The 12237-nt window shown below is 38.1% G+C and overlaps 1 protein-coding gene across 9 annotated transcripts in view; it reads left to right on the top strand.

Annotated features, from left to right (window-relative positions):
- PCCA (propionyl-CoA carboxylase subunit alpha) overlaps positions 1–12237 on the top strand; it is a 300758-nt gene that overhangs the window by 163074 nt on the left and 125447 nt on the right. For all 9 annotated transcript variants that reach the window (XM_086880805.1, XM_086880804.1, XM_086880807.1 and 6 more), the window contains one exon: positions 7211–7313. In XM_086880805.1, coding sequence (XP_086736931.1) covers positions 7211–7313 — 103 coding nt within the window. The remainder of the gene's footprint in view (positions 1–7210; positions 7314–12237) is intronic.

Here is a 12237-nt window from a genome sequence, read left to right as displayed (position 1 = left end):
TTAATTATAAATGAAGAAACATATTGTGGCATTGTACTTCGGATCAAGAATAGTTACTCATGGAGACTGAGCCCTTTTAATGTTGTAGTTTACACTGGATCAAATCCTTCATGCTTAAAAAAAAAATTGGTGACTTGAATTTGAGGATAGTTTTTTTAAGCACCCATTGCAAAATATTTCTACAGATCCAAGGACTCAAATGGGAACTGTTGAAGGCAAGCAAGGATGGTAGGTAGATGACAGGTAGAAGCTCAGCAAGAGAAGCAAAGACAAAAATTAACTTATATGTAATTTCTTTAATCACTTTAACTTTTTAAATATAAATACCCAGGGTAAACGTTGCTAGGAGGATTTGAAAATTAACTGGCTTCATATATCTAACTATTGTTTATAGAAGATGAATAGCTGTAAAAAAAGAGCTGTGGCAATCTCAAAAATTAGAGCAATGTATAGCAAACATAGATCTGGAAATATGTAAAAATATGTGCTGTTAACAATAGGAATCCATACCAGAAGTGTTTTTGGAAATTTGGAAAACTTAAGAAATAGAAACATTTCAATAGAGATGTGTGTAATATTAATGCTCAAGCGCAATCCATTTGTTTTTCTTTTGTAACCTGCACAATTGCCACTACAATTGTAGTGATCTACACTGATGATAAGTAATGAATCACAGCTGTGTTCTCTGTGACTGCATGAAGTACTGGCCCATTTAGTATGTGCATTTTGCTTCAAGTATAAATATTGAGTCTTAAAAGTAAAAAAAGAGATGCTTTGTTTTACAATCTCATTTTTATGAGTTCCATTATAATTCTTTATTAGCAAACCTTTAAGTTAAGAAAAAATTAATTATTAGATATATCTTGGCTACTTTTCCATTAACCTATGTGATGTTCTCTCCAAATTACATGTAGAATGGGCATGTTTAGTAATTTTCATAGTTAAATTCTTTCTTCCCATCTTTAAGTAAACATTCACTACCAGAAGAAGTTTTTTTAGTGCAAGTTATTTTAAAATAATATCTGTGCTGAAAGTAACCTTGTGCAGAATTTCATTAGTTTGAGAAGGAGCTGCTGTTGTGCCCTTTTTTGTCCATGTGATGTGGGATGGCTGGCTGGAATGCTGGCTGGCAGTAGGTGAGCTGGAGTGGGTTGTTACTCTGAGCACCCATGAATGTTTTGGGAGGCGTGTGGATCTGAGGGTGGGTGCAGGAACACTGATTAGGTCAGGTGGCAGAAATACACCCGTTTTAGAGTGGCCTCCACGCACTTTGCTTATGGAATAAAAGTGTCTGTAAAGCATGCAGGAGTCAGATGCATTGTTCTTCTGCAGCTTCCAAACAACCTGGGAAGTCTCTGTACTTTCTAGTCTGATGAGAAGGAAATTTACTGTGCATTATCCCTATTTTACAGGCACAGAAAAATCTATTTTCACTAGGATCCAAGAGGAGTCTTGGACAAAAGACAAAGTACTAACTTTAGGTTAGTACCCTGTTCATGGGACTAGTCATTGTGGTTCAGTCTGTTTCACAGTTTGTTTTCCTAGTTTTCTTTTTAAATATTGAGATTTTATTTTTCTTGATATTGCACTCTTCCTGGTAATTAAAGGATGTCCTAAATCAGTCGCTCTCTTTGGGAGATACATCTTGTGCCAATGAAAGATGGGGCGTAATCTGAGAGATTATCCCAGAGTCATCCCAAAATACATGAGAAAAAAAAAAGGAAAGGAATCATTTAATCATTTACTTTCCCTCTTCTAGAATGTTTACATCATTTGAATGGAGAGGAAGAACAGAGATTCTGATGGACAATCCTTTATATTTCTAATACATAAAGGAATCAAGAGAAAGTATATCTCTTCTGAAATTGCATATTGGCTCCAGAGACTGTCTATGAGATGAAGACTTCTAGATATGTTGTGTTTATCATAATTATGTGGGTTGGATGAAATGATTATTCTGCTTTACACTTACTAAGCCATCTCTGGAATACTGTGTCCAGTTTTAACCCCCTCATGCATGTAAGAAAGATGGAAATTAATGTGAGTAAATCTAGTGAAGAGCCACAAGGGTGGTGCTGGGGTTGGAACATCTGACCTGTAGGGAGAAGCTGGGAGAACTAATCTTGTTTTGCCTGGAAGCAAGAAAGCTTGGGGTTGGACCTAAGGACAGCCTTTTAGGGCCTCGTTGGGGGTTCACAAGAATATGAAGCCAGCCAGGCTCTTCAGTGAGTTCCACAGCAGCACAGCAAGAGTCAGGGGTCATAAATTGGAGATTTTAAAGGTGTCACTGCACAAACATCTAAGCAGCATGTTCTGAATGTGATGCTGAGATTCCTTGGTGGGGAGAGGGGACACACTGAATAAACTAAGGACCTTTCAAGGTCCCTTCAACCTCAGTCATTCCATGATTCTAAGTGAATGTGCTTTTTAACGTGAATTGGGACTGCAGATACGACTTTTAAGTTTAAGTCTGAAGGCTTTTGCTATTAGTCAGAGGGAGGAATGCAACTTCCCCTGTCTGTCACTGTTGGAAGGTGCTTGCTACTAATTTCATAAATTTTCTCTACATTGGAGTCTAATACTAGTTTTAACTTTATAAAGCTACTGGATTATAAAAGTTAATTTAATAGTTTACTTTCTTGTTTCTGGTAGATGAGGCCAAAAACCCACTTCTTGGTCTGTCTCTGTTTCCTTTATAATACAAAACAGTAGAGGCTTCCTTTTTGTATACTATAGCATCCATCTTAGAAGTGGCCATGAGTTCTCTGAGACAGACTTCTTCACCAGTCTGAATGGTTTGAGATTGCTTATGCAATGTTTTCCTTTTACCATGACTGTATGGATGGAACAAAGCTGTGCTACACTTCACAAGAAGTTAAACTATTTAATTTAATGTTAGACTCTTTCTGTCTCAGCCTACTTGGTATATGTGCCATCTGTAATGGTTAACTTCAAAATCCAGCAGGAAAAACTTGAGTTAAAACAGAACCTAGGAATGGTATAACATCGGTGTAGATGTGAATTATGCATTGTACTTTTTATCTTGCCCATTATGCTTTCAATTTTTATTCTTCCCAATCAGAAAACAGTCACTCTTCTAGTATTAAGTAACCGACTGGGGCACATAACCAAGGCTTGTTTGTTTTGTTTTGTTTTTTTCACTGTAATTGATAGTAGGAAACACGTTTCTAGGACAAAATGCAAATGAGACTATTATGGGAAAAATGACCTTTTATGTAATTTAATTTGAAGTTGGTTATGTAAAGTAATTGCATGAACCTTTTTGACTCAGCTTGGGGGATACTGGGATAATATTGATTTAAGCAATCATAACATCAGGGAAATGAGAGAGAAGTACTTTTTTTCTTGTCTTCCTTCCTACCAGGGTTCTGCAATTTAGTAGTAATAGATGTGTGCAGAGTAGTTTTAAATAATATGAACAGCGCTGCTTCCGTTCCTTTAGTTGTGACTTAATTTTATAATCATTCTTCCTATTTTGCATTTGCCTTATGTACTTCGTTTGCTAATTCAGTGACAATGCAGAAAGCATATCCCAGGTTAAGCAGAGGGATTTGGAAGCCACCAGTTGCATGTTTTATTGTGGAGATGAAATTTCTGTGTCAGGCAGGAGTCTGCAATGATGAGAGCAGTGGTGTAACTTCCTATATTGGAAGTTGGGGGACCTTTGTTACTTAATCATGTCACTCCCTTTAAAGGAAGCACTTGGACAACTGTTCCAGAGGTAGCTTTGTTATTCTTCAAATTGATCTGTATGATGAACCTGAAGGGCTATGTTGTTATAGCTTCATTGATGGCGATTATTAACTGATTCCTCAAGATACCCCACAGAAATCCTGAGGAGCAGTTTCTGAAGGGAAATAATACTTGTCAGGAAACAAAGGTATGACTGTCTGGAACATTTGTGTATTTCCAAGTAGAGAAATGTAATTGTAAGTTCGACTTCTGAACTGCTTGGAATTCAGCTGAGCATAGCAGCAAAAGCAGACAGCAAGAGAAATGGGATTGGAGTTCAGAGAACTAAGGCAGTGTTGACAGCAGTCTGTCCTGTATAATAAAGGTAAATTGCCATCCATAGGAAGCAGCCTTTAATCAAACTTCTGAGGTATGCCTCCAAAATTACACTAAGGACATTCTGCGGTAGAGTTGTATGTTTATCGCCAGACACCAAAACCTAATTTTGGTACTTTCCTGTAACAGTTTCTGTTACCTCCCAAAAATCTTACTTGGATACTACAGTCATAACTGGTTTTCTGTTTCCATGTCTGTAGTACAACTGGTGTAAATAGTGACATAAATATTTTTTTTTCATGTTGGCAGTAATGAAGCGATTGTGACACTTGATCAGTTGTTAACCTGCTTCAACTTAGACCTTTCATTGTTATTTGGAGTTTGATTTTTATTGAAGATACAGGAAGAAAATAGTTTTTTGTGGCACAGCAAGCACAAAGGCAGTTATTTCATCCAAGATGCAGATCAAGCAATAAAACCTTTGAAATTGGATCTTTCTAGTTTTACTGTGTTCCTGCATTTGAGTTGATTCTAACGGTGTGTGTTGGAGCAGGTGGGAACATACAGTTTTGGTCACAAGGTCTTGTCATGAGTGTTGGGCAGAGGGACTGGAAGGCAAAGGCTTTAGGGCCTTTAAGGCTGAAGTGCCTTTAGATGAGGCATGTAAACAGATCATCAGTTATAGATTCAGTGTTTTGAAAAGGTGATCTCAGCTTTTCTTCACTCTGTGTAAACAATGGGAATATTGGCACATGTCAGATCCAAATAATTGATGTTATTGCAATCTATAATTGCATAAGGATTACATATATACATATGTATGTCTGTCTATATGTACAAATAGTACAAAAGTTCAGTGATTTTTGAATTTTGCCTCACAATCAGTTTTTCTAGCAACTAGCAAAGGAAAGATTGAGTTTGTTTCCGAGGCCAGGTTCGCAACCCTTCAGCATTTGTACTTCTGCATATGTTTATAGAAGTGAAGACAGTTTCCATTTCAAGGCAGATAAAAAAAATAAACACGGAGCACAGGAACTTGCAGTAATATTCAACCAGAATATGCTAACGTGGACTAAATTAAAAAGGGATTGATGCAGATTTTCTGAGTTTTGTTATTTTTAAATTTACATTTTTTGGCCTGTGACAACTTCTTTGTACTGTTAGCTGAACTTTAATGAATGTATTCCCGTCACTGTGACATGATTGCATTTCTGAGGCAGACTCTTAACTAGCCTCCTTACCTAAACCTGTGTAATATGCCCAGTGGGATGATGGGTTCTGTGCTGAAGACATCCTGTTTTGAAATTGTGGCTGTAGAGTCTGCTTCAGTCCTTTACAGCAGTCTCCATTCTGGATTTTCTTCAGGATCTCATTAATCTTATTTTATTCTGTTGATAGAAGTTGTCATTGGCTAGTAACCAGTATTGGCGAATGTGAATTTACATTGCATAGCACTGAGGTGATGGGAGAGTAGAGATATAGAAGGGATCTGTGTTTGTCTGCTGCAGCCATGGAACCAAATGTCCCCCTGGGCAGAGTTCCCCTGGGAGACAGAGCCTTCTGAAGCTCTTCTCCCATTCTTTCATGTGAAATCTGTACTTGTTCTGGATGATGGCATTTGCAATGATATGTGCACCTAAAGCACTTTTTGAGAGCTGTGTTATAACTGAGTTCAGCAAAGTCTTTCAGCTCTCAACCTTTATCTTTTGTTAACTTTGTGTAATCCTCCTCTCTTCCTTGTGAAACACTTTTGCTTTCACTTGTGTAAAATCTCTTTCTCAAGGATAAAGTTTGCCTCTTTTCTTCATCACAATTCAGCTTTGCAGTTCTTGTCCTGTTTTATGTCAATTTTAACTTCCTGCCTTGTGGACCAAGTACTTTGTCTTTTTGTTCTCTCTCACAGAATCATAGAGTGGCTTGGGTTTCAGGGGACCTTAAAAATCACCTGGTTCCACCCCCCTGCCACGGGCATGGATACCTTCCACTGGACCAGAATGCTCAGAGTTCCCTCCATCTTGGCCTTAGGACTTCCAGGGATGGGGCCTCCATGCTCTGACAACCTGTTCCAGTGCCTCATCACCCTTGCAGTAAAGGATTTCTTCCTAATGTCTAATCTAAACTCTTTTAGTTTGAATGTATTTCCCCTTGTCCTTTAACTTCATGCTCTTGTAGATATTCTCTCTCCATTTTTTGGCAGGCACCTTTCAGGTACTGGACAGGTGCAGTTAGGTCATCCTGAAGCCTTCTCTTTTCCAGGCTGAACAATCCTGGCTCTCTTAGCTGTTCCTCATAGGAGAACTGCTCCATTTCTCTACTCATCTTGGAGGCCCTTCTCTGGAATCTCGCATCATTCGTGGCCACCTATTTGCCATCTTTTCATACCAAATCTGTGTTGTGTGATTAGTGACCTAAAGATGGGGAGGGCAGAGTTCTGTCACTGTGCTCTTTTAGCCTGTTGAATGAACAACTGAATCTCTATTTAGCCTTCACTTCCTGGAACAAGACCAGACTAGGAGAAAACCTGCTTCCTATCACCTCGGTTGTATCTTTTTGCCAAATGTTTATTAGGTTGCCTGCCTTCATATTATAGACTGATTTGAGCCACTTTCTGCTTCTGAAGTGTCAAACATGACTTTGACTCCATTAGTTGTGAACTAATGATTACAGAAATAACACTAAATGACCCAGGGCTGACAAGTAGCATTATCCCCATTTATTTTTTTTCTGGGTTTATACTGTTGAGGTGTCCCTTTTGTTTGAAGGATCTGTAGCCTTTGCTTCTGATAAAGTACTAAGTGTGTTCTATATTTTGAGTAAGTTCTAATGTACAGATGGATTCCTTACCAGCATGAGGCACAATATGTCAACCAGTGACATTTCAGTAACAAAAACAAGATGCTGGAGCATCATTCAGTTTCTTTTCTTTCAGTTGTCAAATTGTTTTTAACAGATATACCAGTGTTAGCAGTTGGGCTGATTTGTATGAAAACATGCAATTTAAACTCTGAAACTCAGAGCGTCTGCTATCCTACGCCTCATCTTAATTTAGAGGGAATAAAATGTAGCTTTCATGTGTAATGACTGAGCAGTGTCTTCTTTACTGGTAGTTGTTACTTTTTGTGCCTGTGTTGGTCTGTGGTATCTAATTTTTTTTTTTTTAAAACTTCTTTCTGAAAACTAGGACACAAGTTGACAGATCTTGAAAGAAGACAGCTACTGGCAACAGCAGTGTCTTTGTATGTGGTTGAACAACTGAGATCACAGCGATTTCTAGGGACTCCAAGGTAAGTTAATTTCTAGGAACTCAGATGTGCTGATGCATTTCGTTAATGGTATCTTCTCATGCACAAGAATAACTGGTGAGAAGCTGCATGGTTTCTTAATACTGTCTGTTTTTTCTAAATTCAAATGAGCTGTGGCTACATTTCCCTATTCGCACAAGTCATACATGATTATTTTTATTCCAAGTATTAGCAAATTAATAGGCACAAAAATGTGTTACAAGCCAGTACAGTAATTAATGCACATCAGGAGTTTCATTAATGCAAAATGTTGCTGCATTAGTAACTAACCACAAATTGAGCATCACAAATTTCCCATGTGCCCATTTGAAGCAATCTAAGCACTTTGGCATAATATGAATATTCAGCTACAGAGCTTTAAAATATTGTAGATTTGTGAGTAATTTGCTACCTTGATGAGGAACCGTAATAGTTTAGAGTCTTAATTCTGAAAACACTTTCAGACTGTAAAGGTGGAAAGTAATCGGTGGAAGAGTCAACACTTTGCTTTAAGTATGTTTTTTTGGGTGCTTTAATTCCCCCACTCCCCTGTTTTTTTTTTTGAATTGTAAACCTAGGCAGTACTTTTAATTAGTCAGCCATTGCAGTAGCCCATGTCAAAATGCTAATTGACTTCTTTGGCTTTTTTGAACAGTATGCTTCTTTCCTCTAGGATGTCTAGCTTTTCTTGTCTTCTGGCCCATCCCTGTCAGTGCCTTGTGACCTTCTGTTAGAATTAACTGAATTTGTGAAGTGTAGTTGGTGTTAGCAATGATTGTATACAGGGAATCCTGACTTCAGCATAACTTTTCCTATGTTTTGTACTGTAGTTGCATATACGTTTGTATGTGAGGGAAGTCATAGTGCAGGGTAGACATTATTCACATTCCATGCCAGTGGTTTGACAGTGTATTCTATTACTGATTTTACAGTGGCCAGGAATAAATCATATGTGGTTTCAAGAAGTCTTTATTTTTATTTGTACCCACAAAGATAATTAGTACCATATGGTTTTGAAAAAAAAAAGAAAAAGAGAGACACTTAGGGCAAGCATAACAGCTTTGTAATGCATAGCATATGCAGGGCTGGGTCATTGCTTGCCTTATGCATCTATAGGGGAAAGTAAAGCACCTTTTGATTTCCTTCCACAAGTTACATCCTCCATAGTGAATGGCATAAGGAGAAGAACAGACACTCAAAGGCCACTGTTACTTAAAAAAAGATGAATCAGGGAAAATGAGGAGGTGCCTTGACAGCAGTTTTTACTGGCCAGCATAGGAAGTTAAGTAGTCTAGTACTGCTACAGAGAAGAAATGGATTACTTCATACTAAGAATAAGGATAGGAATTGTTAATTGAAGCAGTGATGATGAAACTGCTGTTGTATTCCCTGCTCTGATTTGTGGTTTTGTTTTTTCCTCTTCCCTGTAAAATGCTCTAATGAGCTAAAAAGAAAATAAAGAAATCAAATTTTTGAACAGTCTTCTAATGTTTTGTTCTTTTGCAAGTACTTTTTTTAGTACTAGGTGTCTGTGTATAATAGAAAAGACATATGACTATTTTAACTGAGGTAACAGATAAGTAAATGAAGCATAGTATTGAGTAATCAGACATAGTCATCCATCTCTTTCTGTGCTGTGTTAGGGAAACAAATATGCTCCTGCTCTGAAAAAAAAGTTAGCTTATTTTTGTGAGCTGTCACAGGTATTCTTCCACCATGGGCAGAGATGGCAGCAGAGTCTGGTCACATGAAAAGAACACACATCTGTAAAGCTAGATTAAGGTATGATTTTTCAGGTTTTAAATGGTGAAGCTAAGAAAACTTTTCAGTACAGGGTAGATCGCTTTCTCTTGCCATAATGGGGTATACTTATGAATCCTTCAGAAGTCAAACCTTAGAACTTTCTCCAAGTGGTGGCTGAGAGTGGTTCTTACTGAATGTGTCATGGTTTCAATACATACATACTGTTAGATCTACTTGCTTTAATGATAGCAGAGCTGCCTGTTTGAAGCCAAGCAAGGACGAGCTAATGCAAAAATGCTTACTGGTAAGTAAATTCTGGAAGAAACCAAACCTGATAATGATACCCTTTCCCCAAAATCATACAGCTTGTTCTAAGGGGAAAGGAAAGAAGCAAAGGCAGAATGAGGTTGAAGGATTGTGCAGTGTCTTGGAGAGTGTTCTCCATTCCTTAGAGCAGTTAGTGGACTCCCTCTAGAGGGGACTGAGCACTGTGGAGCACATGAATTACTTTAGTCCCATCAAGGATTCTGCACCATGTCCTTAACTTACCCAAACTGCATCTGACTTGTTTCTGAAGGTGTTCCATTTCTTGGGTATTTTTTTAATGAGCAGGTTTGTGGCCAGAGAAAAAGCACATCTTTATTCATAAGACTGCACTCTGTTTGAAAAATAGTCGTAAACAAAAAGTTCAGAGTAGGAACCTGTGCTATAACAAATCAAAAAGGCCAGTTGTACTCTTGGGTACAATCTTCACTATGGCAGAATTTGGCACTCAAAGTCTTTGAGAGTTTTAAATCTGTGTTGGAGGATGTGAGGAGACTAGACAGACTGCATGCTCCAAAGTTGATCCATAACATTCTCCTAATAGTTTGGACAACCACTGATCATTTGAACCGTTGATCATCACCTACAGTATGTCAGCTCTCTGGCACTATTTATGTTGACAGTATTTTTTTTTCATCTGCACTGAAAGCAATTGAGCGATTCTTGTGCGAGAAACTACTGAAGAATAGTATTTTGAAATCATACATTATTTCTTCTAAACTTGTCACAGCTGTCAAACAGACAGTTTTCTGCTAAACTTGAGTTATATGCTTATCTTTTAATTTGTTTTCTTTTCCCTTTTGGGAGCCATATTTATAATATGCATTCTTTTCACAACTGCAGGGGTATTTTGGATTCCCTTTTTTCTCTGTAATTTATTTAGCCCATGATCAGGATTGTTATTCTGGTCAGATAGACAGAAAATACCATGCTTGAAAGTCTTCACAGAAGCTCCAGCTTTCACTGTCAGGGTTACCAGGACTGTAATCGGATGAAGTGCAGCTGAGCCAGATTAAGGAATCTTGTTGCAGGCTGCTCCTCCCTTACTCTGTCTTTCCTTCTCCTTCCCAGGCATGCAGGTGTGATTTTGTGTGTGGTTGCATTCCACTCTGGTTCTGCAAAAATAACCTGTTAGCATATAAACTATCTAATAATAGTTCACTTTGGATCATTTTGTCAAAAACAGGCTACTTCTGACAAGTGAAATTATTTTGGAGGAGCTGCAAGAGTGGGAATGCAAGGAGGAAGATGTGAACTCGTAAAAGGGATTCAGAGGTGGACATCAGCTGTGTGCCATAGGTCAAACTAGTAGCAGCCTCAAGAGGGGGATTTCTCTAGAGCTGCTGATATTTTCTGGGGTGTGACTGGAAAATATGTACTTTGCAGTCTCCTGACTGACTGAATAAATCAGCTGTAAGGTTCTTGCTAGAACATGTTCTGATGACCAGCAAGCTGTTTCCACCTTTGGCACGCAACTTTCTTCAGCAAGTTTCAGCCAACCTGACCTGTGTAGTGGCAGTCTTCATTGCAGTAGGTTGTCTGGTGCTGAGGTTAATACAGGCCCAAGGCTGGTTTGCTTTTCCTATGTTCGAATAAATGGTGTTATGATTTGGGTGGAGCACCCACAGGTGAGTTTCCACTGTCTTTATTGTTATCTAAACAATATAACTGGGCTTAACAACAATCTCCTAGAACTAACTTGTCAGGCTTTAGCTAGGATAGCTGTTGGAGATCTGTGCATGCTCAGAGTTACAGGAATACGGGCATTTACTTTGGAGATGCAATCAAGTATTTAGAGCATTTTCTGTGTGGTTTTTTTTGTGTTTTTTTTTTTTTAAATTTAAGTGTTTTTTATTTAACCCATTTTCTTGGGAAAAATTTGATGTGGGATGGTTTGGGTTTTTGGGATTCTTCCTGGTTGCGGAGTTTTTCCAAGTATTTTTGAAAGATGATTTGCTAATGAAAGTGTTTGGTATTTTGTGAGCCACATACTAATGTGATTATTTCACTGTGATATCCAGATAATAGGAGCACATATTTCCTACAGGAAAGAGCCATGGATGATTAATGATTGTTTCATTGTTCAGCTTTTAGTTATTTTACCTAGGACTTTTCCTACGTACTCCATAGTCCACTTTATTGTGAAACTGGTGCCACCCACAGCTGCTGAACAGATTTACAGCATCTAGTAAAACCCCAAGGTCTTCTAGACAGAACGTGATCTTGTTTCAAGTGGAAACATATTTTGGCTGAAGTGAATCCAGCTTATTTTATGTCTGTTTGATGTAGCTAGCCTTTGAGACCAGAAATGATGTTGTACAGTTGAATCTTCACATTTTGGCTTCAGACTTGTTTTCATTAGTGGGTTGGGAAGGGAATAGGAGAGTGTCTCTCCAGGTGTGGCTACATCATGCTATCTCATGGGTCTACTAATGTGATGTTTATACTTCTAAACCCAATTGCCTACAGCACTTCCTATGTGTTGCTTGTGTTGGCTGCTAAGTGTATTTTCCTAATTTTTCTATGGGTTTTACCCTTTCATCATTTATGACTTGGAAAAAAACCAGTGAGGCTGCATGCCCATATTACCTGATACTACACACAAAAAGATGGTAACACATTGGAAAATGTTTTAAATTGCTAGCAAGAAAAAAAAACACTTAAGTTTTTTCTTGCTTGTGTGTTTAATATAGAAGACTGGACTGGGAGTCTTAAGAAACTGTTCTTGTGGGACCTTAGAGAAGTCAGTTGAATTTGGCCTCAGTTTATAGAAAGACAAAGTGGCCTTAATACTTTACTGCACTGTTGAGGTTTTGTAAATATCTGTTTATCAACATCTATGAAGGATTTTGAGATCTGA

Source organism: Cyanistes caeruleus, chromosome 3 (genome assembly GCF_971803275.1).
Source record: "Cyanistes caeruleus chromosome 3, bCyaCae1.hap1.1, whole genome shotgun sequence".
In the NCBI taxonomy this organism is placed as follows: Eukaryota; Metazoa; Chordata; class Aves; order Passeriformes; family Paridae; genus Cyanistes; species Cyanistes caeruleus.
Note: the sequence above shows the minus strand (reverse complement) of the source record. Positions and strands in the feature narration are given on the sequence as shown.